Source organism: Anabrus simplex, chromosome 6 (assembly GCF_040414725.1).
Source record: "Anabrus simplex isolate iqAnaSimp1 chromosome 6, ASM4041472v1, whole genome shotgun sequence".
In the NCBI taxonomy this organism is placed as follows: Eukaryota; Metazoa; Arthropoda; class Insecta; order Orthoptera; family Tettigoniidae; genus Anabrus; species Anabrus simplex.
The window spans coordinates 43,083,604-43,111,476 of record NC_090270.1 but is presented as its reverse complement, the minus strand read 5'-3'; the positions used below and the strand labels follow the sequence as shown (position 1 = coordinate 43,111,476).

Here is a 27,873-nt window from a genome sequence, read left to right as displayed (position 1 = left end):
TCCTTCAGGAAGTGGTGAGCTGCCATGACAGCAGTAGCAGTCTTGGCAACATTTATTCATAGGCTCCACAACATTTAATTTCCATACAACAAATCATTTCGCACAACCTATTAACTAGTTCATATTAGTGGTCATAGTCGGCCACTACTCGTTTCCGAGAATACATTTTTCTCCTGCAATTCTTCTTAAAGTCTGTTGTCTCTGTGGAGATGTCGCTGATGACTGATCAAGCCAATCTTTGTATGAAACATGCAGCCACACAGGTCGCATCTAAAGGTGGGTGGAGGACACGGTTGGACAGGACACGGTTGGACAGGACATTTCCGCTTTTCATGGGTTTCAATTTCTTGTTTGTGACGTGCCTGCTCAAACAGCGAGACACCTTCTGCAGTAGCTTTGCGCCAAAGAACACGGTTTTGTGCAATTGTTGCCCAGGTATTAGTATTTATGTTGGTGCTATTCATAGTCTTCTTAAGCTGGTCTTTATAACGTATCAAAGGAGCACCTTGAGGCCTTTTGTCATGACCAATCTCACCATAGAGAAGTTATTTAGACAGTCTGCTATAATCACAATGTTGATCACAATGTATTCAAATTTTCTATAATATTAGAAAACATACCATCACATCCATTTCTTTATTCATTGAGTTATTAGGTTGTTGGTTCAAAACTCCATCCCCCTAATGGTGGTAATCGATGTATTTGTTACATTCTCATGTTGTATGAATCCCTCTAAACCAATAACAATGTAATTCTGGAAGTGGAATGATGCCCATGTACTGTATATCTGCTTCTATTTCCCCTGAGCAAGTGTCTTCACATTCTGTATCTATATTACCGTGTCGTAGGTACGACATCGTACTGTGTAAAACCTTCAATTATTATGTTTAATATATTTTAATTATATTTTAATAAATGCTAAATTATCTTTTATTAAATGTTAAACATAACTAATACATGGTTTCCCTGTAAATATGTATTATAAAATTTGTATAACCTCAAATACGTATTGTGTATAGGTTTCACCTCAAAATCTATATAGTCGAAAGCGGTAGGAAACTCTATAATGTTCATATATTAGATTTACTGTACTATAATTTGGTATATATGAAGGGTTCTGGAAACTTACTGCAAAGTTTATTATCCAGATACATGTACAGACATTAGGAATGTTAGAGAAATTTCTATGTATATTGGTAAACAGTAAACGTAAGTTCGAGCTGGATCCATTACTGGAGTACTCCATTTGACTAGCTGGTCAATCGCTGTTTTGAGTGTGTTCCATTAGTGTGTGGTAAGAATCCTTCCAGAAATTGATAATTCTAGATGGTTGATCGAACAGTATATATATATATATATATATATATATATCGAGCCGTTAGTCAGTGAGGCGGGGAGTTCAAGAGGGAGTATGTTATAGTGCGCGAGTCAGTGTTGTTGATATCTGTACTTGTCAGAATCGACTTCAGAGATTCAGCTATTAAGTGTTGTAGTGTCACTTGCTATTATGTATAATTGTGTGTTGTGACTTGCAGCGACAATAAAGTCATTTATGTAGGGAAGTGAACATGTTCTTGTGTGATATTTATTTCCGTCAAATAAAATCGCAATTGAGAACGATAACCGGAATGTGCCTGTTTGAATGCTGCATTGATATACATGCAAGTGGCTATCTCACTGAATAGTTTGTCTCCTCCTAACATATGTAAAATATAATATATTTCTCGTAATACTCTTTTGAAATTATGGACAGGTTCAACATCATTCATATAATCATTCAGAGTAACAAAACGAAATATCTGTGTTACCTGAAATACCGTGGCATCGCCATCAGGTGCGAATTCTCGATATCCGTTTTCACTTATATCACTGTTATCACTAAGATTATCTTCATTGAGACGTTATTCATTCACTAAAAATTCACCTCCACCCCTACTCAACGATTCTGTGTCACTTCCTTCGCCTATATTCAGCTCAGTTTCAATATCCGCAGTATTCAATCCCGCCATGTTCACAAACAAAACAGCTGACCCGCGCTCGCGGAAGTTCAAGACCGTTTCCTAGGCGACGTCAAGACAGATCATCGCTCTTCTTTCATTTCCTAAGCCTTGTAGATCGCACTGCATGTTCATAAATGTCTTATAAACACTTCACTGCCGAACAAAATGAAAAACTATTGCACAGATCGCAGAAGTGTGCAGATAATGCAGCTGGGCACTTTCGGGCGCTAAGGACCGGAAGGCAAAGTGAACAGTCGGGTGCTTTCGGGCGCTAAGGGCGGGAAAGGGTTAAATGAAACTGAATTCATCGAATTAATAGTACAAATGGTACAATTCCTTTTTCCTGCAATTTGGAATTTTTAAAATATTTTTAAAAGTCCTCAGCAAGACTGCTTACACAGCACTCAAAGATAAGAAAAAAATAAAGCTATGGTATAATGGTATGGACTGTATCTGCATACTACATAATCATTTACATACAGTGCTTTGTAGTTGTCTTCATGCACTTGTTTTGTTTGCACTTGTTTGAAAGTGTTATACGATTGTGAATTCATTTGTTTATTTGGAAATGTAAAATTGTTCTTTTGGACTGTACATATGTGAATATCTTTCAGTCAAGCATTGTCAGTCTAGCAGTCATTTAATAGAGAAATCTTTGGTATTAAAAAAAAACAAAAAAAAACATGCAATATGTCATGAGCAATCAAGACAAGGGAGAAAGTTCCAAGGTAAAATAAGGTAACATACCTGTACTGAGAATACTCTTTAATATATCCATCTAAGTCCTTTATAACAGGTTCAGACTCTCTGTCTATAGCAACGGTCGCGTTGTTCACTAAATTATTTATATCTGTGGACTTTTCCTTTATTCCATCTCCTGAAATTGTAAGACAAGTGATATTACTCAGTAACACAGTACAAATCTTGTATAACAACTAGGGACCGGATCTATATGCACTGAAAACGATTAAAATATGCATGCAATTATGCACTAAAAATGTAGAAAATATACATTAAAAATTGAAAAATATGCACTTAAGGAATAAGCCAGTTTTATTCACTCATTTCATATATGTATCATTCACTGCAGAAAGAAGCATCACAATAGATAACTAAAAGTTTGTCAATGTTTTTTGGAGACAAATTATGTCTATTGTCTGTCAAAGTAAATTTACAGGCTGAGAATGACCTTTGTACATCAGCTAAAGTGATGGGACAAAATGTATAAACTGGCACCAAAAGTTCTGAACATTCATCTCACAAAGACACCCTAATTCCACACAAGTACTGACTAATAGTTTGAATATTCTTTAGTCCCAGTATATTTTGGTTTACACAATATTTCTTCCGGAGTGATTGTAGTACTGGATTGTTTAATTTATTCCACGGAATATTGCTGCATACTAAAGCCTTACGAAGATCAGCTGAAAATGTATTAAGTAGAGGCTTCGGTTTTACATGCGTAAGAAGTAGTTTAATTGTGTTGTTGTTCTCTTCCTCCTTTGCCATAATATGTGCTGTCATTTTTGCATGTTGTTCAAGTTGAAGTTTCTCTTCACATTTCACTTGCTTCAAGCACACTTGACAATAGACAACATCATCATCACCCACTGATTAAATAAATACTTTCTGCTGCTCTTCTGTTTAGTCATTTTGAGTAAAAGATATGCAGACTAAGAATAAAGTAACAGACTGACTGAAGAAACTCCTCTCAAAATTAACCTCAGGCTACCGGCTGCCCACGTGGTGAAAGGAATGTCCCACCCTATCCCTTTCTTGAAATAGCCAGGCAGCGTGCTTGTGTAAAATACTGTTATCTGTTACTCAGAACGTTGCTTACAAAGGGACGCCCAACACATAGGAGAAACAATTTTGCTGTTACATTTAGAATATGCAATAAAGACTCTGTGACGAATCTTCGTCTAATCATTAACAAAACACTAACCTGGTCTGAACACGCAACAAAAATCTGCCAGCGACCTTTCTACACACTACACTCATTTAAAAGGCTAAGAGATCTTCTCACTTTTAAAACAAAGAAATTACCTATACAAAGTTTAATACTACCCATTTCGACTACGGAGACGTTATATACACTACTAGTTAGTGTGATTCATTCAACCCCGCTACTATCCGACTGTGGAATTTCCCGCTGGCTGAAATTAGACACATTCCTAGTACTCAGCTCTTCAAAAGAAGGTGTTACAAACATTACTTACATATAACAACATAATCTATAGAACATATCCAAGATAATTTAAGTTACTTTCTTCATGTAAATATTAACCGTAGGAACTAGTTGATAAGCTTTCCCATTTAGTCGGTAAGTCTATAACTTCTAGTACTGGTATGTTGTGGAATTCAACACATATTAAACAGTGCATTGTGGTTGGGCATAATAGCACGCTCTATAGCCGGAGTCACGCCATACAAATCAATCAATCAATCAATCAATCAATCAATCAATCAATCAATCAATCAATCAATCAATCAATCAAATCAATCCAATAAACACACAAAGTATGCATTTTCAAAAACATCCAGTCCCTAACAATAACAATTAAGAGACATATCTTCATCGTTTTCATATACCAGTACCAGGTGATTTACAAATTTGAGCAGAAAATGAAGTAGCCCATAGAGGGGATGAAGTACAGAACAACACAAGAGAGTCAGACGGGTGAAACAGATCACAAACAAAGAGACAATGAATCATGTTGGTGAGAGGAGAATGGTCTGGTGAAATATGAACAGAAGAGACAGAATGATGAACACATCTTGAGACAGTACAGTAGGAGTAGACTGAGACATGAATATGACAAACAGGTTACAGTAGATATAGGATGTAGTTAGTTATATAGAAATGAATATATCAGCATGGGAAACAGTGCCATGGAGAGCTGAAGCAAACCTGTCTATGGACTAATAACTGATGCTAAGAGTGGATAAAATTCTAGGAAATAGAACTCAGAGAATCAGAGTAAGTGATCTGATTTTGTAACAATTGAGAAAGGAGATCTGAAGGCAGTATTAGTGGACTTTTGTATCCTCTTCTTATATATATATAAATGATATGAGTGAAAACTGGAATCCCAGATTAGGCTTTTTTCAGATAATGTTATACGGCATAGGACAGTAAATAAGTTTCAGGACTGTTACTGGAAAAAGACCTTGACAATGTTGTACATGGACAGCAGGTAATGATATGATAGTAAACAGAATGAAAAGTCAGGTCGAGAATTTCACCAAGAGAAAAAAATTCCTCTCAGTGTTAATTACTGTGTTTATGAGGATCACTATAAGTACCTAGGTGCTAACATAAGGAAAGATCTTTATTGTGGCAATCACATTAACAAGGTTGTAAATAAAGGTTACAGATCTCTTCATGCTGTTATGAGAATATTTAGGGGGTTGTAGTACGGATTTAAAGAAGACACCATACAAGTCACCGATAAGATCACGATTAGAGTATGGTTCCAGTCTGTGAGACCCTCACCAGGATTACTAGATGCAAGAACTGGAAAAAATCCAAGAAAAAGCAGCACAATTTTTTCTGGATGATTTCCAACAACAGAAGTTTATGAAAATGTTACAAACATTGGGCTGGGAAGACTTAAGAATAAGGAGATGAGCTGCTCGACTAAGTAGGATAAATTTCATTTTTATTCCTTATTGAAGTGCAATTTTTCAATACCATTTCTTTTGTCACTTTGAAAGGATTAATATATTGTATTGAAAAGCTGGACCCCCTTGTCAATTTATTTCTAATCAGTAGGATGTTCCGACCTGTCAGTGGAGAAATGGCGTGGAACGACTGTACTGTACTGTACTGTACTGTACTTTGGATTTTGAGGCAGAAGCCTTATTAGTTACTTTAAGGGCATGTGTAAGCAACTGCAGATGCTTATGAATCATGAAAATTCAGTCCTACTGAGAGCTCTTTAACAGTATCTAAAATGTCTTAAAAGGATGGTTGATGCCTATTTTAATGCTTTTTGTTAACCCGATGAGTGCTACGCCCGCCTATAGACGGGCTGACGCGGCCGGTCCAGCACTGCTATGCCCGTCTATAGACGGTGCGCGAGAACTTACATTTTTTTTAAGTTTCCCAGTTCACTGTCGAGAGCCAATTTTATCTCCGACGTGATCTCCCATCTGTTGGGCATTATGTAGAACTAATTGATCACAAATTATAGCTTCGGGAAGTAACTTACAGAGCTTTTTGCAGACGTCTGTGGAGTTCATCTGTGATGTAAACAAATATGGCGGAAAAACAATCTAGTTGCTCTTGCAGCGATCGGAAAGTGATGATGGAGATGATGATTTTAATGAATTGTTGAGCGATTTTGAAAGTGAGAGTGATACAGAGCATGCCAAAAATATTGTATGTGAGAGAGAAACAGAGCTTCCTCTAAACAAAAGAAGAAAAAACAGTGAATTCAAAAGCTATTTTTTCACTATTTTCATGGCAGATGGATTACTTTTCACCACCAGACTTTGAAGTAACTGAGACAGCGTAGTGCTTGATGACAACCAGAAATTCATTGAATTTAAAAACATTTTTGCCAGTGAATTTGGTGCAGATAGTTGAACAAATCGACATCACAAACAACCAGTAGAAAACATTTAACTATCACCACATTCCAAGTTTAGAAAGTATTTTAAAATAATAACTTTTGCACTGCTAAGAAGTTACATGTATTAGTTGCATACAGATTTTAGGAAATATTATTCTTTTGGGGCACTTTACTTTGTATAAAAATAATGTACACATGGCCACAAAAGTGTAATTTTGTTTTCTCTCAAAATAATACTGAACGTAAGTGTAGGATTTTCCATTTGCATTTAAATTTATAAAGAACCAACATTTATAAACATTTTAAGCTAATCACCCCAATGATAAGTTAAAAATTGAGACTTCTAAAAAAAGTTTTACATACGAATGAAAAAAGTCAGCACTAAGGTACCAAACAGTCAACTGGAAACTCAGCGCTTAAAAAGTTAAACTGTCTAAAATAAAAAAATTTTTTAATTAATCCTTTTTTTTAATTTGTCTAATGTGCAGAAGGGCAGTGACATGCAGACTATATGTGAATTTGAGTCAATATGAAGGACTAACCATTCACATCTGGTCACCAATAATTGACATGCCTCTGGTTAACATTTTAATTAACAGCCATTTTGAATGCTTCAGTGACAATGTGCAATACATATTTTAAATTTCATTTCTAGTTTTCTTCTCTGTGTGTGACCTGGTGCTCATATCATGTATTGTCAGTTGCATTACACAGCAGTGTAAAGAGAAACGATGCCAGAAGCCACGTTTTTGAAAGCTTTTTTAAATTAATTCCAGGCTAGTGAATTATTTACGATAGGAAAATCAATTTTTGTCGTTTGTGTAACAAACAGGTAAGAACGAAATATTTTCTTGCAAATGATGAGGAACCTGGTAACACATTTTTAAGGAATGTAAAATCAAAGAACTTTCTGCTTTGGGGTTACAAATAGTTACTGCAAAGCTCCATCCCCCATTGCACACTTCAAGAGAAAATTTTCAGAAACACTTTTTCCTCATCAACCTATTCTAATCTGCTGGGGCACTTGGCTAGAGGCAGAGAAAAACTGGGATGACATTGCTGATATGGTAAAAGAGCTTCCAGTTGAGAGTACAGCTTGTGTTTCATCCATGAAGGTACTGTTAAAAAATCCAACATTGAAGCGAGATCTTGTGTACATCAAGGCAAATTTTTCATTCTTGCCTTTAACAATTGCAAAGCTGGAATGAAAAGCAAAACCTTTGTTGGAGCCGGTGTCAGAGATGCAAGAAACTGAAGCTAAGGGAGAAGTTGGGGACAAATTAAAGTATAAATGGGAGAGTGAAATGGGATGAAATCCTGGATAAGCTGCAATGAGTCGTGTGGTAAGTGTCCAAGTGGGGGAAGGTGAAGAAATTCTAGAAGAAATGAACATAAAAATGTAACCAAGTTTACTCTTATACCAACAGTGTCAGTGAAAAGGTTCTTTTCAGCATTCAAAATAACAAAAGGAATATACTGTACTGGTAATTATGAGAGAGCCTCCGTGGCTCAGACGGCAGCGCGTTGGCCTCTCACCGCTGGGTTCCATGGTTCAAATCCCGGTCACTCCATGTAAGATTTGTGCTGGACAAAGCAGAGGCGGGACAGGTTTTTCTCCGGGTACTCCGGTTTTACCTGTCATCTTTCATTCCAGCAACACTCTCCATTCTCATTTCATAGCATCTATCACTCATTAATATAAATCACTTTGGGAGTGGCGACCCCATCGTAATAACAGCCTATATCTGATTCATTCATTACATCCCTGACCCGGTCAAAGACTGGAAAACAGGTTGTAGGTTTTCATTTTCAGTAATTATGAATATGAATAACATGTGATGCTTATTGTCATACTAATGAATATATTTATAGCAAACTCTCGATTATCTTGTTTAATCAGTGGACAAATTCGAACGGATAATGAAAACACAGATAATACGATTTTGTCCATTTTAATGCAAAACGAAGCTTTTAATAATACAGAACATGCAATATTGTTTAAAAATGCAATAATGTTGAACAATGAACCTGTTCAATAACCACTTTTATCAATAAAAAAGACCAATATAAAAATTACTTACAACACTTGAGGTACGAAGGTATATAAAACGTCAGTTTTTTCCGTTTGGCAGAAAATAATTGGTAATGTTCTTTTGTTTTCGAGTTCCATTTAAGTTCTTTTGCATACAAATACGAATGTTCTGAAGTGCAACAACATTACTATAATTAACCCTTAAATGCGCAGCATTGCATATGTGCAAAGGAGATTTTGTAAGCTAGCTATGCTTACTCTTTGAAAGTATGGTAATGTTATTTTCCCTTTGTATATTCTTAGAGATGTGTATTTGCATGTGCCATGGATTTAAAGTGGCTAGATGGCACTAGTGAAGCAGTAATGCTCTCTCTTTGTTATGCACCTCTGGATTCTATATCTCCTTTGACAAGGCAATGTTTGTGTTAGTTCTGATGAACTGTAGCATCATCTACTGGAGTGTAAAATTATGTATTACTAAATGTGTACCTATTATTGACATTGGAAGTGTTTTGACCGTATTTGATACCTGTGGAGTTTGTATAACGACATAATTATATACTTTGCATATGTGCAAAGTTGCACCTATCGTAACTCAAACCATAATGGTGTTTTATAGAAGTTAGGATGTGCTGAACCAGTATTCAGTCTGTGACTTTTGCAGTTTTAGTGTGTTGTTTATTACTATTAGTAGTAAAAATGAACAGACTGAGTTTCCTTGAAGGTGGTATGAAGAAATTAGTTACGGATGAGGATATTATGGCATTAGTTTGTCCATCTGAAAGTGAAGATGGATTGGAAATTGACGATAGTGATAATGACCCAAGTATTCATGTTGATCAGTTTCTCCCAGATTCAGAAGATTATTCTGAGGAAGGTGAGAATAGGAAACAAATGTGTGAAACACACAGGACTGTTGATTTGAATGCAACTGGAATAAATTCTAGTTCAAGTAGCACACAGACAGTTGTATATGAAAACAACCAAGTAATAGCACGGTCTTCAGGAAGTATAAATGCAAGTTCTTCAGGATCTGTATCAAGTAAAATACACAAAACTAACACTGTAGGCTAAATAAAATGGAACGTAGGCCAGTTGTGTGGAAGAAAGAAAATGTTGATTATTCACAAAGAAAGCGGGAGTTTGTTGGAAATTCAGTGTTGCCAGATGATATAATGGATTTACAGTCACCATATCAGTTCTTCAAATACTTTTTTAGAGAAGACATTCTGTTTGTTGGAAATTCAGTGTTGCCAGATGATATAATGGATTTACAGTCACCATATCAGTTCTTCAAATACTTTTTTAGAGAAGACATCCTAGCAAAGTTGCCAAGTTGATCCCAATAAAGCCCTAAATGCAACACATTATGACATTCAGAAGTTTCTGGGAATTTGCATTATCAGTTCAGTGTCTTCACTTACTAATGTGAGGGATGACTGGAATGAAGTAGTAGGTGTAGATATTGTAAAAGAGACAATGTCCCTAAAGTAATTTGAAAAGCTACGCCGCTTTTTACACTTCAATGACAACTCAAAGCAACCCAAATCTAGTGATGATAATCATGACAAGTTATATAAAATTAGGCCTATACTTGATCATTTGAACAAGAAGTTTTTATCTGTTCCTATGAGTGAAAGGCTTGTAGTTGATGAACAAATGTGTGCAACAAAAGTAAGACATCATATGAAAGTATACATGAAGGACAAACCGCACAAATGGTGATATAAACTCTTTGTGCTGTGTGGAGACATGGGATTTGCTCACAAGATTGAAATATACAGTGGGCAAGAGAATGATGCAAAATTTCCACTTGATGGTGAACCTGATTTAGGAGGTTGTGGCAATATTGTTGTTCGACATGTAGGCTACAAACTGTATTTTGATAGGTACTACACGTCACTACCTCTAGTAGTTCATCTCTTCAAGCAAGGTATTTTTGCTGTTGGAACTGTGCAAAGAAACAGACTACCCAACTGTAAATTTCCAAGGGGTCAAGAAATGAAAAATAAACCTCGCGGATTTTCGTAAAAATATTCCACTTGTATTGACTGTTGATGTTTCAAGGATAACTGCAATGTGACATTTTTATCAACATTTATAGGGGAAATTCCAAAGACAAAAGTCATGCGATACGACAGAAAAAAGAAGGAACACGTTGAAATTGATTGTGCAGCTATTGTTCCAGTGTATAATAAACACATGCGTAACGTGGACTTGCTTGACAGCAATGTGGGAAGACATCACAACAAAATGAAGTCGAGAAAATGGTATTTTCGACTGTATTTCCACTTGGTTGACATAACTGTTATAAATGCTTGGATTCTGTACAGGAAAGTAAATGAATGTAAGCAAGCAAGTGGTAAGCTTCTCAACCAGAAACAATTTCGCATTGATCTTACACAAACCCTGTGTAAAATTGGAAAAAAGAATTCTAGGCGAGGTCGACCAAGTTCAGATTTCGTTGAGGAACAGAGAAAAAAGTTTTGAGGATCATCAATTCCATCGATTGACGTAAGGAAAGATTCTAACGATCATTGGCCCCTGTGGAATAAGAAACGTACAACTTGTAAGATGCCTTTATGCAAGGGTTACACCTTCATCACGTGTGAGAAATGCAAAGTGAACCTCTGCTTGAAGAGGGAAAAAAATTGTTTCAGGGATTTCCATGCTAACTAGCTGCAGTAGAGTGTGAATTGAGAGCAACAAATCCAAAATCAATCGCTGAAACTGTTGCTTAACTCAGGACATTCATGAACTTGAACCTGTACGGTTATGTACTTAATTGCACAGCTTTGCATCTGTGCAAAACAAAAGAAAACACTTATATGTTGACATTGATTTTGAAAAAAAAAATTTGTCTTTTATTTGGTGATTGTTTATCATAATTGTAACTGAAAATAAATACATTTTTGAAATTAAAAAAATTGCGCATTTAAGGGTTAAAATCTCCCTGTCAAACATAATATAAGAGAGTTTGAACACTTTTTCAATGCCGAAAGCATGTCCCACACATGCATCAATCCAATAATCACTTGCTAATTTCTTTACTGATTCACTTTTTCTCGAACTTTTCAATTAATTCAAACTTTCATTTTGCAGTTAAAAGCACTTTCTTTCGCTTTGTAGCCATGCTGCTATCACCAACAAAGAATTCCTAAACCGTACATTGTTTAGTGTTTAGTTCTTGAACAAAGCATGCCACCAACATACTTGCAGTTGAAAGCGAGTTCGAATTTCAAGGACACAGTTAATACGATTTCAAAATGTCATGACAAAAACAAAGGAAATACACTAAACCTCTAGGGTGCACAGATAACCTGCAAACCGGATAATTGGGAATTTGCTGTACCTTCCTATACAATTAAAAAATCAGTGCCTAATTTAATCATTTTGTAACCTACTTTTAGGTGCTTAAAACATCACTTTTTCATGCCTAGAATTCTAAGATCTACAGGTGACACAAACAACAATAACAATGATGATGAAAATGATGATATTCTTATATAAAGAGATATAGTGAGAATACGCTCTACTTTATTTGTTCATTACCTGCTTGACTTAAAGTTTGTAAAATGTCAGGTTTATATTTCTCTACAATATCAGTTATGTTCTTCTGAATGTCTTCATATGCCTTCTTTCCATTATTTATTCCAGTTTCTATGTCATGGATGCTGTTTACATCACTTATCTTCTCAGTGATGTCTGGCAACTAAACAAATAGCAAAACAAACAATTTAGTTTATAACAGCAAAAACTCCATACATATCAACAGAAAACATACAAAGATGTAAGAAAAATAATTCTGCTCACTGAATTTGTCAAGAGAAGGCCTGTTTACACGCAGACAGTAATTTAGTGGTAACTACATTTTAGTGGTAAGTGATAAGTAAACAATTAAGCAACAATTTAGTCAAGTGGAATACAATCCCATCCATTTTTCCTTCCAAGTTGACGTCCCACAAGCTGCACGTGCAACGATCGGAGTAGTGGGGGAAGCATTGTACTTGCTACTTACCACTTGCAAAACAGGCACAATTTAGTCAAGTTCATAAATTGTGGGTGAAGTTATGGAGTTGATCATCCCTGTGAGTTTGCTTTTCTTTCGATTGTTCACTGTTACTGCTGAGAACAGTGGCTACATGGACAGAGGATAACACTCTAAAATTCGTTAATGAATATGTTCAGCACAAATACCTTTGGAATACTAAAATGCACTACGCATTATAATATCTCTCTTTTGTTTTTTGTTTTGCTAGTAGCTTTAGGTCGCACCGACACAGATAGGTCTTATGGCGACGATGGGATAGGAAAGGTCTAGGAGTTGGAAGGAAGTGGCCGTGGCCTTAATTAAGGTACAGCCTCGTGTGAAAATGGGAAACCACAGAAAACCATCTTCAGGGCTGCCGACAGTGGGATTCGAACCCACTATCTCCCGGATGCTCTCTCTTTTGAATCAGAGGCTCAACTTTATGCATTAACTCAGTAAATTTTACTTCTGACATTCGCAAGGTTAACAAATAAATAACCTTATTCACTTTATGTCCCACAAACTGCTTTTATGGTTTTCAGAGACGCTGAGGTGCCAGAATTTTGTCCAACAGCAGTTATTTTACGTGCCAGTAAATCTACCAACACGAGGCTGGCGTATTTGAGCACCTTCCAATACCACCGGACTGAGCCAGGATTGAAGCTGTCATTTTGGGGTCAGAAGGCCAGCATCTCGTCTGAGCCACTCAGCCTGGCAGTTAACAAATATTCCTGTGGATCTTCCTTGGCTAATTATTTAAAGAGAATTGTACTTGCTCCAAGATTATTCCTTCAGGTTATCCATTTTCACTCCCATTCTCTTTTTATCCTAACTTTGGTCACCTAACCATCATCTTCCTCTAAAATATCACCTAACACGAAACAAATAATGTCATTAACAAGTTTTACTCATTACTGATGGCCATTCATCTTATCTCCGATCGAGATGACGACTGACTTAAGTAACAAATAGCCATTTTACTAAATGCTGGCTTACGTTTAAACTAGCCTACATGTCAATGTATTGAACAGGTGGAAACCCTTTATCCTTAATCAACACTGCAAATTTCTATTCAATACGGACCATAATGAAATTCTTAACATTAAATAGCCTACATGAGTTAACCACTTACTACTGTACTAAACACTGTCTGCATGTAAACTGGCCATTATAATTCTTGAAGACATGCTAGTATTTACAGTAGAAATTGCTCTTCTCACAATAATACCAATATGTGCAGTAATGAAATGGCATATGGCTTTTAGTGCCGGGAGTGTCTGAAGACATGTTCGGCTCGCCAGGTGCAGGTCATTTGATTTGACACCCGTAGGCGACCTGCTCGCCGTAATGATGATGAAATGATGATGAAGATGACACATACACCCAGCCCCCATGCCAGAGAAATTAACCAATGATGGTTAAAATTACCAACCCTGTTGGGAATCGAACCCGGGACCCCTGTAACCAAAGACCAACAATTTAGCCATGGAGCCAGACAATATGTGCAGTAACTACCAAGCAATGTTGCTAAGATAATCGAATGGATAATGGAAAGAAGAATTAGAGAAAAGGTGGAAAGTCAGTAACAAGAGGAACAATTTGGGTTCAAAAGTGGAAGGTCAACAGCAGAACCTATTTACATTCTAAGACAGACCATGAAAAGAGCTTGGAATATGGGAAGGATATAGTAATGACTTTTATAGACTTAGGAAAGACATACAACAGCATTCCCAGATAAAAAGTTTGGGAAAGCCTGACACACAGGGGCATTGGTTAAGGCATAACATTTTTGCATTCATTTATGTTTGATTTTGCAAAATAGGGCTAATATCATCACTTTAATTTCACTTTAATTCTTTCCTTTTATTCAAAAAAAGTTTAATTAATGAGATTTGTGAATTATTTATGTGAAAGATAGGTAAAGAGAACAATATTGACAATCATTCATTATTTCTTATGTAATCTTGATTAGAACAATAACACAGCTCTAATCAAGTTTACATAACAAATTACCATTTCACCCTACATGGTCATATATGGCTGTATCATTAAGGAATTTTATAGAATATTAATACGAAGAGATTTTCTTTTTTTTTAATGCTATTCATTCGGGGCGTTGACATACGAAGATCTTTTGCCGCTACTTTGCACCATATGTTATGAGCCTGTGTGTATTTAGTAATGGCGGAAGTGTAAAGTGTTAAATGCGAGGAAAGGAACATTAAGGACGACACAAACACCCAGTCCCCAGGCCAGGGATATTTATCATTTTCAATTAAACTCTGACCCAGCCAGGAATCGAAGCCGGGGCCGCCGGGTGACAGGCGGACGCGTTGCCCCCTATACCGTAGGGCCGGACTGATACAAAGAGATACTTCTGTCGAAATGAGAAATCTTATTGTCTTCTGTTTCCCTTCACACATATGATATTGGAAAACAATTTCAAGATCGTTATTTTCTATGAATTTCACTGCATTTTTGCCCTTATCACAAAATAAGTAACTTTCGCTTTAAAGTGGCCTTGCTGCTTTAATTTGGTGTAATTCGCGAAAACGAAATCACTAATTTCTTAACCAGAACCATATGATTCGTTCAAATACAGTATTGCAATATCGCTTCAAATATTTTTTGCCGTGTTGATCATTAATGGAAAAAAAATATCATGCCCCTAGGGATGGGCCAGAAACTAATAACAATGAAAAAAGCTGTGTGAAGACAACAGTGGGTAGAACAGAATGGTTTGGAACTGACACTGGGCTAAAACAAGGGAGTGTGTTATCACCTTTACTGTCCATAATGGTGATGTATGACATCATAAAGGCAGCAAGGGAAGATAACAGAGGGGAAAGAATAAATGTAATGATGTGAATAACAGCAGAGGACAACGGAACCTGGACTGGAACACAGTGTTGGAAGAGGAATGGTGGAGATCTGGGACGAAGTGGAGAGGAACCATATTTGCCTCCACCTGGTGACAGCTGGAAAATTGAGGAATTGATGATGATGATAATGATGATGATGATGATGATGATGATGATTATTGCTCTCCTCACATCCTATACATCTGCAACGAAACAGGAGTCACACTATTGTCCTCGGCACGTAAACGTAGTCATTAAGGGAACAACCTAACTCTTTCTCCCCTATTAACACTGAAGGTTTTGATTTTTAGTTACTCTCTAACTGTTCAGTTCGATTCAGTGTCGCCAACCATACAGTTTAGGGATCCTACTTGTTGATACGTCATCTTACAGTTACACTTTACCTTGCATGTTGACACTATGTAGTCATTTTTTCACAACTTGTGAGATTATTGCCATTGCCATGTTGCAAAAATCCCTACTGTTACATTTGCGAGTATAGGTAACGCATTTTTTATTTTTCTGTAGGATTGTAAATCTATTTGGATAATACCAGCTAAGTAGAATTGTGACATGTTTGAATAATGTATTTAATAACACAGCTGGTGTGAAATGACAAATGCAGCAGTTTATTAATACATTTCATCCAATTCTTATGCGTAGAATTTAATTACAATGTCTAAGAAGAAAAATCTGCAAGAGCTCCCCCGAAAAGAAAAGCGGAGATGGTCCTTGCTCTTATGTATGCGCTTTCTAACAACGTTATTGGTTTTACATCCCACTAACTACTTTTTTTTTTTTTTTGCTAGGGGCTTTACGTCGCACCGACACAGATAGGTCTTATGGCGACGATGGGATAGGAAAGGATAAGGAGTTGGAAGGAAGCGGCCGTGGCCTTAATTAAGGTACAGCCCCAGCATTTGCCTGGTGTGAAAATGGGAAACCACGGAAAACCATCTTCAGGGCTGCCGATAGTGGGATTCGAACCTACTATCTCCCGGATGCAAGCTCACAGCCGCGCGCCTCTACGCGCACGGCCAATTCGCCCGGTCTAACTACTTTTACGGTTTTCCGAGATGCCTAGGTGCTGGAATTTTGTCCCACAAGTTCCTTAATGTGCCAGCAAATCTACCGACACAAAGCTGATGTATTTGAGCTTCAAATATCCCACCGGACAGAACTGGGATCAAACCTGCTAACTTGAGCTCTACTGCCTGAGCTATTCAGCGTGATTCTGTGTTTTCATTCAATCGCTATTGTGCTGGTATGGTCTCTGTTCAACCTGAATCAATAGGTCTGAAAACAAAATTAGCAATTTTACAGATTTTTGCTGCTAGAATGAAACAAACAAAACAGATTTTTGCAATCTGCATTGATAACATTTAAAATTGCTGGGGCAAATACAATTAATTTGTAAGGTACATGTTCCCTTCAATATGTTACAAAGGAACAGTTAATTGCTCCAGAATCTGTATCAGTAGGCTAATTATATTAAACAGGTTATCAGGAGCAAAAACACACAGAAGTTACTGATTTCTTTCCAAAATAGACAAGTGCTGCAACACTTTATTTCAGTTTTATTATGTTGTTAAACTTGTTAAACACTAACTCGTTAAACATTACAGTATGTAAGTACTGTAGTGTAGCATTTTTATTTTAACTTTTTTTCATGTAATCTTAAATTAACCTGTAGGTCAAATAGTATTCTGCATCCAATTTACTATTCCCTAAATATAAGAACACCACCAACGAAACAATACGATCCGCATGGGCCTAAAATTACTGTTGTTCAGAGGTTTGGCTGCAGACGTTTTGTTTTTACACAAAGAGTAAACTCTTCACTTAAGAGAAGTAAAAAGAGATTAATCTTTGTATCCACTATCTGGGCTGGGTACTTAAATGAAAGCTGTTTAACACATTTCCCTCTATAAAGTAAAATCAGTTGTTTTCAAGTAACATCCATAAAAAAGAGTCTCTTCAATTGTCCATTTAGTCAGGTTCCAAAGCATTCTTAAAAATAATGTTTGTTATTGACTTATTAGTATTAGTTTTCAACATACAGCTTTGTTAGTAGATGCAAAAAGCTGCAAAGCAAAATAAATTAATGCCAAAGTACCTTAGTGATTAATGCTGAGTAAAAATTAGAAATGGTATTTCATAGAGAGTAATACACATAACAGAAGGTATTTTTCGAATCTTGGTTTTCAAAGGCTTAATAAAATCTTAACATTAAAATAAAGAACATTTGGACTTTGTAAAATTCATAGACAAACGTACTCCCTCTAAGATTTGAAATAATATTGTTTTTCTTCTTCTTCTTTTTCTACTGCTTTTCCCACATCTGTGGGGTCGTGGGTGCGAACTGTGTCACACATGTGGATTTGGTCCTTTTTTACGGCCGGATTCCCTTCCTGGCGCCAACCCTATATGGAGGGATTTAATCACTATTGCGTGTTTCTGTGGTGGTTGGTAGTGTAGTGTGTTGTCTGAATATGAAGATGAAAGTGTTGGGACAAGCACAAACACCCAGTCCCCAGGCCAAAAGAATTAATCAGAGGCGATTAAAATCCGCGACCCAGCTGGGAATCGAATCCGGGACCCTCTGAACTCAAGGCCTGAACGTTGACCATTCAGCCAATGAGTTGGACAAATAATAATGTTCATCAAAAATCATATTATGTTTCTAACAAATTTAGTTGTATTTTATCATACCAAAGGTCTATGGAATAGGCACCGGCAGGAATGCTTACAGGGGTGCAGTTCTGGCCAGAGGGAACAGGACACTGCACATGGAAATTAAAAAAATTTTCTCAGTCAGAATGACATGTCTTTTAGGCATTTCATCACCTAGAGCACGCCTGACCCCCATTATTCTGTCACTGCAGCTGCAGTGATAAGAACGAGCACATCTTGCCTTTTTAGCCAGCAATGCAAACCATCCTAGTGTTTCGTATGTTCCTTAGCAAGGCCAAAATGTGTTGATTTGTGCTAAGTGGAAATGAATTCATACTCTTCACAGCCACAATCTCTTCCTCTATACCCCTCTTTTTTCACAACACCATAGCACAGCGTGATCCACTCCAGAAACTGTTGACATAGGGCAGCGAGTCTGGAACTTCCTTTCCGACCACCACAGCACAGCTGTACAGGTCGTAGGGTGAAGTGAAAAATCAGTTTCATGTAGCACCACTTCGTGATTCACCCAACAGACTTCCAATACACATTCCATGAAGTATTTCAATGCTTACTGTCAGCAGCGGGCCATCGTATGCATTGCCCTGATGAAAGCCAATGAAACTTGGCTGAAGGCTTGGCATTTTTTTGCTAAGGATTTGTCAAATATTTTTATATGCATGGCTTTAATCCAGAATGTATTTTTATTTAATAATTATAATAAGTCATAAAAACTTACATTCATTGATTAGATTTTCCGAAGTTTTACTGCATTCTCATTAACTTATATGCATTGATTTTTGTTAAATTTTATACTAGACAACACAAAATTCAATGCATAAAAGTACATGGACTTGCAACAAAACTTTAGAAAATCCAGTCAATGTGGAAAACAATTTATGCTGGAACAAAAACTGAAATTATCTTGGTTGCAATCCAAATTTATCAGTCACAATTTAATGGTCTCTCCCACTCTCTTAATGCAAACACTGAGCCTCCCATTTCTTGCCATAAACCAATTCCAAGTTTTAAGGCACTGTGATCATTCAATGGTATATGTCACTGGGACTGTCAGACTGAATTCCCCTGTGGTATCCCCTGCCTGTTGTAAGAGGCAACTAAACGGGGCCCACTGAGATTGTATTAAGTTCGAGAGGCCTAGGGAGCCTTTCATTTTTTCGCTCTTCATAGCCCTCGTCTTTTTTTGGCTGATATTTTTATTTTTCAAAGTGCCAATACAGGATGGTTGCTCAGGTGTACTTCCTCTTAAAACAATAACCACCACCACCAGTCACACTGAATTTGATGGCTTCAGCTACAGTTGGGTAGAAGAGAGAGACTTCATAAATTAAAATGGCATGCCCAAGGGGTTCAGTAACCAGAATCAGCAGCACCTATTCAGATCCAGCGAGAATCTGCAAAGGCAATCCTAAATGAGGCCTTGAGAGGAACAAACATGGATCTAAAGATATCAGGTCGAGTTGTACACACACTGGAACTTGCAGACAAGCAAGCAATTTTTTTTAAACTTTATGTCGCACCGACACAGACAGGTCTTATGGCGACGATGATATAAGAAAGGCCTATGAATGGGAAGAAAGCGGCCATTGCCCTAATTAAGGTTCATCCCCAGCAATTGCCTGGTGTGAAAATGGGAAACCAAGGAAAACCATCTTCAGGGCTGCCAAAACTGGAGTTCAAGCCTACTATCTCTCAGATGCAAGCTCACAGCTAACAATAATTTTGTGTGGCTATTTCTAGCCATGTGCAGCCCTTGTAAGGCAGACCCTCCGATAAGGATGGGCGGCACCTGCCATGTGTAGGTAACTGCGTATTAATGTGGTGGAGGATAGTGTGTTATATGATTGCAGGGATGTTGGGGACAGCACAAACTCCCAGCCCCCAAGCCACTGAAATTAACCAATGAAGGTTAAAATCCCTGACCCGGCTGGGAATTGAACCTGGGACCCTCTGAACTGAAGGCCAGTACGCTGACCATTCAGCCACCGAGTCGAACAGTTCACAGCTGCGCACTCCTAACCGCACGGTCAATTCGTCCGGACAAGCAATTCTAGCAGGTAATCCTAACTACCCTGGAAAGACATCATCCTGGTATGCAAAATGTCCAATAAATATGGGGTGAAAAATCAATACAACAAAGAACAAAATTATGTCAGTAAGTAAACCAAAAAGACATCAACATTTCCATTCATGGTGAGACAAACAACCAGGTATCTTCCTTTAAATAGGCCTACCTGGGAAGAATAATAACTGAGGATGTCTACTGTCAACAAGAGTCAAGGTGTGACTGGGAGTGGCAAGAGCAGTGTTTTACAAATACCAGTTAATGCTGACTAACAGCGCACTGAGCCTTGAGCTCAGGAAGAGATTTGTGAGGCCAGTGGGGTTATGCAGTGGAGAAACGAGGACACTGTATGCCAGCTTATCACGACATATTCAGGTGTTTGAAATGTGGTGTTGGAGGTGGACATATTGAGTCACAAATGCGGATGTACTTATCAAACTGGTGAAGACAGAGTACCTCTTGGATACCTAAGTGAAAGACAATTAGTCTGGAGTGAGCACACACTGTGATACGGAGACTTACTACGAGACATAATGAAAAGCAGACTGGAGGTCAAGAACAGCAACAATGGTGACAACACACTTTCATAGACCAACTGAAGCTACAAGTGTAAGTTCATACTGAAAGACAATTAAAGAAGAGGGCTCTTTGTCCTGAAAACTGCACGGCAAGTTACATAGAGACAGTTTGATAGAGGAAGATGGAAAGGTGCCATAAACACCCAACCTGGTGGGAGCTGAATGAGGGAAATTGAGATGAAGACAACATTCACTGTAATTACAAGTGGTAAGTGATCCCCATTTGTACTTAATTTGCACTTAATACAACTATACTGTTTTACAATTAATAATAATGTTGTTGGCTTTATGTCCCACTAACTACTTTTACAGATTTCGGAGACACACCAGGATGCTGGAATTTAGTCCCACAGGAGTTCTTTTACATGCCGGTAAATCTAACGACACAAGGCTGACGTTTTTGAGCCCCTTCAAATATCACCGGACTGAGCCAGGATTAAACCTGCCAAGTTGGGGTCAGAAGGTCAACACCTTAACCCTCTGAGGCACTCAGCCCAGCTGTATTACAATTACAAATTACAGATCATAATATATAGAATAAGCTTGTTGAACTCACTTAGTAAAAGAATAGCTATAATGTATTTTTCTCCAAGATGCTATTAATTTCATGACTATCTGAATGAATGAATGAAAGAAAATGATGAATGAATGAGTTAATTAATTAATTAATTAACACTATTCCTTTAATGAGTGAGAATTCTGTTTCAATGAGCAATTCTGCAATTTACAAGGCAGTTGTAGAGTAGCAGTAGTTCTTTACGAAGCTGGAAATAAAGCCAAAAGAGATAATAACTGCCTGCAGCAGAGTATGACTTCTTTGTCCAGCATGCTCATGAATAGCATTTCCTTAAGAAATTTAACATGATCAGTCAATACGCATGCACTGCTAAAGGCCTGTCATTTGAAAAAAGCACTGCTGCATGCACTGTAAATAAAATTTATATACCTTAGGTAAATACCTGTCTAGGAACTTGAGCATGAAAAAAGACAAAACAGACAGAACAAAATTAGTCAGCATTCATATGAACATGTAATTAATGTACAGTATAAAAAGAGACACAATTGAATCATGAAATCCAGAAACCAAGTATGTCCACTTTTTTTGCTAAAACAAGTTAAGGGTCATTATGAGCTTACTAAATCACGATGCACGAATTATGCAGAAGTCCTTTATGTCCAAACCATCTGAGTCTAAATACAGAACGACAAAGTTTTCATAGTGCAAGACATAAGTTGGCAACCACGTTGTTTCTGTCCGCTGACTGTTTGCTATACTTTCTGTTCCTGATATGTAACATTTTCGTCCATATCTACCTCACAGTGCAAATACTCAAAAATGTTATGGTTAGGGCTCAGAAGTTTAATACCTATAAACTGCCAAAAGAAGAATTAAAAATACCAACAACAAAAAAAACGCCAAAAAAGGACAAATAAAACCCACCATTTTCTGGCCTGCAATGACCCAGAATGAACATACATTATGTTAGGTGTCGTCTTCGGACACTCGAGGGAAAAAAAAGGATTTTTCCTCAACTTCCAAGCCCTAGTTACGATTATATGATGACGTGGATGGAAAGAGAATGTTCACAATGGGTTGACACTGAATGTCGTCTTTAGTTCACTTTGCGATAATGTTCATCAACAAGGGGCACATGCTGTTTGTATATGGGGAAAGAATGTTTATTATTTTCATGTACTAAGGAAATGTAATACATAGTTTACTTGTCATTTATTGCCCTTTATTTATAATAATTTAAGTTGCCACACATATTGGAAAAACCCTACATGTTCACAATTTATTTGATGTTCTTTCTCAACTTGCACTATGTGTATGAATTTGAAGTTTTATAGTAATACTACTCTATGAAATGAAATGTCGTATGGCTTTTAGTGCCGGGATATCCCAGGACGGGTTCGGCTTGCCAAGTGCAGGTCTTTCTATTTGACACCCGTAGGCGACCTGCGCGTCGTGATGAGGATGAAATGATGATGAAGACAACACATACACCCAGCCCCCGTGTCATTGGAATTAACCAATTAAGGTTAAAATCCCCGACCCGGCCGGGAATCGAACCCGGGACTCTCTGAACCGAAGGCCAGTACGCTGACCGTTCAGCCAACGAGTCGGACACTACTCTATAACTGGTCCCCTAACCCACAAACTTCAAATGTATTGCTAGATAATAATGTACAGTTATTTTGTTCCTCCTGAAAAAATCACTGACTGGTCATGAGGAGTTACTGCATTTCATGATTCAAGTATAATATGTAAAGTGCCCTGATGACATGAAGATATTCACTAGATAAACATTGGGGAAAATGTTAAACTTACATCTGAAAACTAACTTACTTCTAAAAAAAAACAATATTTACTGGAGGGGGAATCCTGAGTCACAGAGCACTTTATACAATTTTTACATACTGGTTATTCATAATCAATACATACTGCAGAACATGGTGAAAGTATTTGAAAAACCTAATGAATGAATTCCTCTTATGAATGTGATGTAAACCAGTACCATTTAAAGGTTTGAATAACTCTGCAATTCAATATCACATTATTTTCTAAGCTATTAAATATCTCAATATTTTGAAACCTAGCAACTCACCTCTGAGAAATTAGCTGGATTACTCATTTTGTACACCTGGTAGTACGTTTCATTACAAGATGGCACCCCCAAACAATTTTTAAGTTCACGTGTAAGATTGTCCTTAATTTCCACAAGAACTAGAAAAGGAAAGAACAGATGCAGATAATTATTACATCCACAATAAAAGCTTCTCTCTAAACAACCAAAACATCATTAATCACTAGATCTTAGTTATAACAAGTGAGAAAAGGACAAAGATGTTCTTTCCAATTATATCAATATATAATATGTGAAAAAAAGCATCCAAACACCACTCAAATCTGTACTGCCCACTAGCGGATATCAAAATGAGGCCTACTCCCACCCCACCCTCTCTACAGTTGTCAGACTCCGTACCAAGCAAAGTCAGCGATATGGGTTGTTGGGGTCTGGAGTGAAGTCACCACTCTAGTTCTAGCTCATCTTGCAAGTTGGCACTATACAGTCATGGCTTTTCCGTGACTTGCAAGACTTACGTATTGCCACTGCCATATTATGAAAATCACTAGCGTTACATTTGTGGGTATAAGTAAAGCTTTTTTTTTTTTTTTTTCTGTAGTATTGTAAATCTGTTTGGGTAATACCAGGTGAGTAGAACTGTGGCATATTCAAATAATACATTTAGTAATGTAGTTGGTGAGAAATGATGAATGCACATTTTATTAATTACAGTCTTATTTTGTCCAATACTTACATATAGAATTTGATTAGGATGCCTAAGAAACAAGAAAAATATGCAAGAACTCCTCCGAAAAGGAAAGCAACATTATATGTCTTTTCACGAGAGTTTAAACCCGACATTAAAAAATAGGCGGAGCACGTTGCCTTTGCACGTGCACATATAAGTAGTTGATTGGAGAAGCAACCGTCGCACTTACTCGACTGTATGCGAGCTCGAAGAAAAGTAGTACGTGGCATTAATTTTATTTTATTTTAGTTTATTACATGTAGAGAGTTTGGAAGAGTACATAATCAAATTAAAAGTATGGTTGTCATATATATATATGTTTTTAAATATAAAATTGATTAAATAACGAGAAATTAAGGCACAAGGTGTGGTGTAATACAGGAAGCCTTCTCGTAATGATGGAAAGTCCCAAGCTGTACAGTGTGGAGAAAAAGTGTTGCATCTTGCAGCAGCAGTCAGTGTCAGTATTCATAATTGGGAACATGCATCATTTTCAAAAATATTTTTTTTGAAGAGTACACCAATGAAATAGTACGTAAACGTATTACATTGTGGTATGTTGCCTTGTTTTCTACCATTAAAAAAATATTTAATAGTGCCTTTCCGCAAGGCGAGTGAAACGGCCTCTGACGTAAGCGGCGCGCTGTGACGTCACGATCCAGTACCGCATGGAGCTCTATCAGCCGTTGTGCATCAGCCGTTGCTAAAAGCCGATTGTTTATTATTCACGATCGCGAATAACTTCGAAATGACAGAAGAAAGGTTCGAAACAGCACAGTCAGACAATCTACCATGTGTAGATGTCATCATTCTTGAAAAATGTGACTTTTGTGGCCGCAGAAATTCGCGGATAACAAGCAAGTTTGTAAGTGGCGTCTTTTATATACGTGCAATGTACTGTAACCCATAGTATTAGGATAACAACGAACCTGGATAGATATCACATCACTTTCAACATTTCCTTCTAGACTGATTCCCCTATTAAAGAATAACATTACATTTTCGGGCTTTCAGCATTAGTAAAGTAAGAAATCGGATTTCAGCACTAACATAAACATATAGGTAGCATTATAGTACTAGTCCGCTTCTGTGGTGTAGTGGTTAATGTGTGCCACTCCCGGAGGCCCGGTTTCGATTCCCGGCTCTGCCATGAAAGTTGAAAACAAATAGTACGAGGACTGGAACGGGGTCTACTCAGCCTCGGGAGGTCAACTGAGTAGAAGGGTTTCGAATCCCACCTCAGCCATCCTCGAAGTGTTTTTTCGTATTTTCCTACTTCTCCTCCAGGCACCTAAGGCCACGGCCGTTTCCTTCCCTCTTCCTTGTCTATCCCTTCCGATCCTCCCATCCTCCAACAAGGCCCCTGTTGAGCATAACAGGTGAGGCCGCCTGGGCGAGGTAATGGCCCTCCTCACCAGTTTCATCCCATACTCAAAGTCTCACGTTCCAGGACACTGCCCTTGAAGTGGTAGAGGTGAAATCCCTCGCTGAGTCCGAGAGAAAACCAACCCTGAAGGATACACTGATTAAGAAAGAAAGAAAGAAAGAAAGAAATAAAGAAAGAAAGAAAGATCATAGTACTATAGGGCTATAATCTATCATTCCCAAAAAAATATATATTTATGGTTGGGACAACTGGTCTACCCACTTCCAGGGCCCATGAAAGAGAATTAAATATCTTTGTGGAGGGAAAAATTTAAACATGATAAAGATAAATATGACTTCATCTAGTTTTCACAAGTCGGGCTGAGTGGTTCAGACGGTTGAGGTGCTGGCCTTCTGACCCCAACTTGGCAGGTTCGATCCTGGTTCAGTCCGGTGGTAGTTGAAGGTGCTCAAATACGTCAGCCTCGTGTCGGTAGATTTACTGGCACGTAAAAGAACTCCTGGAGGACTAAATTCCTGCACATCGGCGTCTCCGAAAATCGTAGAAGTAGTTAGCGGGGCGTGAAGCCAATAACATTAATTACATTTGGCTTTTAACAAGCTGAGCATATCAGGAAAGAAAAGTGTCCCGGTGACATTGTAGTCGCGCAATACAGGAATGTCTTTGGGTGCTGTGACTTTTACTCTTTTTTTTTTTTCTGTTTGCTTTACGTCACACCGTCACATATAGGTCTTATGGCGACGATGGGACAGGAAAGGCCTAGGAATGGGAACAAAGCGGCCGTGGCCTTAAGTACAGCCTCAGCACTTGCCTGGTGTGAAAATGGGAAACCACGGAAAACCATTTTTTCAGGGCTGCCGGCAGTGGGGTTCAAAACCCACTATCTCCCGGATGCGAGCTCACAGCTGCGCGCTCCTAACCGCACGGCCAACTCGCGCGGTATTTTTACCCTTCGGTTTATTGACTTGGCTTGTATAACCTAAAACTTAGGCTAAGTTGGATAATATTTTAAACACCTACATCACTATTTTCACCTGTGTGCAATTATGTTATTTATTTCATTAATATTATGATAATTATTATAATTGAGCATTGTTAACTTATAAGACCCCAACAGACAAGCATTGGTTTTGTGTAGAGTTATACATTTCTTAAATTCACGTTGTTTCCTTTCATGGTGTACACGCCTATTCTTTGTTACATTATAGAGTATTTAGATATAGCCTAAATTTCTTTACCAATTAAGCTCTTCAATAAAGACATACATAACTGTCCCATGCCAAGATATATTGGTAGAATTAGAGCTGTCAAAATGGTTCATAACCCCTTTGATTTATTATCTTGACATGGATCACCCAAAACATAGGTTAGGTTTGGAGAATACTTTAATAATCAGCATTATTTAATGCACTGTTTTTTACTTTCATATTCCAAGATGTAATTGAAGCATTTAAATAAAGCATCATACATTAAAATTTAAAGTTTTACCACTAGAACAGCTGACATGGAAAAGTGATTTGAAAATTCAAACAAATTCATCTTACGTTAAAATCTTCAAAAAAAAAATAAACTGTAGACTTTTCCGATATATCACCAGCATTTCTCCGGCTCGCCAAAATCCATTTCTCCCTAGTTTTAGCGTCTTTGGAACATTTATAAACAATTTGTTTGGTATGGTATGCGATGTGCTATTGCACATCGGAACTCTACACCATTTATAAGTTTTCTGCCTCACTGTCTGCGCAGGATTCATTTTAAGTCTAAAATATACCACTCAGATTATTATCCAATGTATAGACCTCGAATTTAACCATACTAGACACTAACGTAAAGTAGAAATACGCGAAGTGTATCCTGCTTCTCACAGCACACTATGTGTTACTTCGTCTGCTAATTCAGTCAACCTGTACGATGACGTCAGACCAATGAGATCGCGTGCTTGCGTGACGTGACATCTTCGTAGATTTTTATCACGTTTGGAGTTATTATTTGTACATTCTGATCACATTTTTGAATTCTGCATGAAATTTTGAATCAGATTAGCATATTTTTAATTAAAACCCCGGATCATGCATGTTCCCTATTTCATAGTGAAAGAAATGGAGCAAGAGGTAGGACCATCGTGTGAAGTGAAGCACAAAAAGAGGAAAACCGCTCACAAGTGACCATAGGCAGTACATTGTAACTGTGTTCAATAACCTAAGTGAACAGAATCCAGGTTTAGTCGTTTATTCAGAAGTTCAGACCCTCGCACTGTTGTCGTATGCGATGCGCAGCCCTGTACGTCCAAACACAAGACGTTGACGGGGTGGAGGTCGGTACTACACGCTC

The 27,873-nt window shown here is 37.6% G+C and overlaps 1 protein-coding gene across 11 annotated transcripts in view; it reads right to left on the bottom strand.

Annotated features, from left to right (window-relative positions):
• promL (prominin-like) overlaps window positions 1-27,873 on the bottom strand; it is a 707,766-nt gene that overhangs the window by 142,127 nt on the left and 537,766 nt on the right. For 10 of the 11 annotated variants that reach the window (XM_067149728.2, XM_067149727.2, XM_067149722.2 and 7 more), the window contains exons 7-10: window positions 23,447-23,565; window positions 21,784-21,807; window positions 12,162-12,321; window positions 2,748-2,877 (exon numbers count right to left, since the gene is read on the bottom strand). In XM_067149728.2, the coding sequence (XP_067005829.2) occupies window positions 2,748-2,877; window positions 12,162-12,321; window positions 21,784-21,807; window positions 23,447-23,565 (433 nt within the window). The remainder of the gene's footprint in view (window positions 1-2,747; window positions 2,878-12,161; window positions 12,322-21,783; window positions 21,808-23,446; window positions 23,566-27,873) is intronic. The other variant, XM_067149725.2, reaches the window with a different exon arrangement.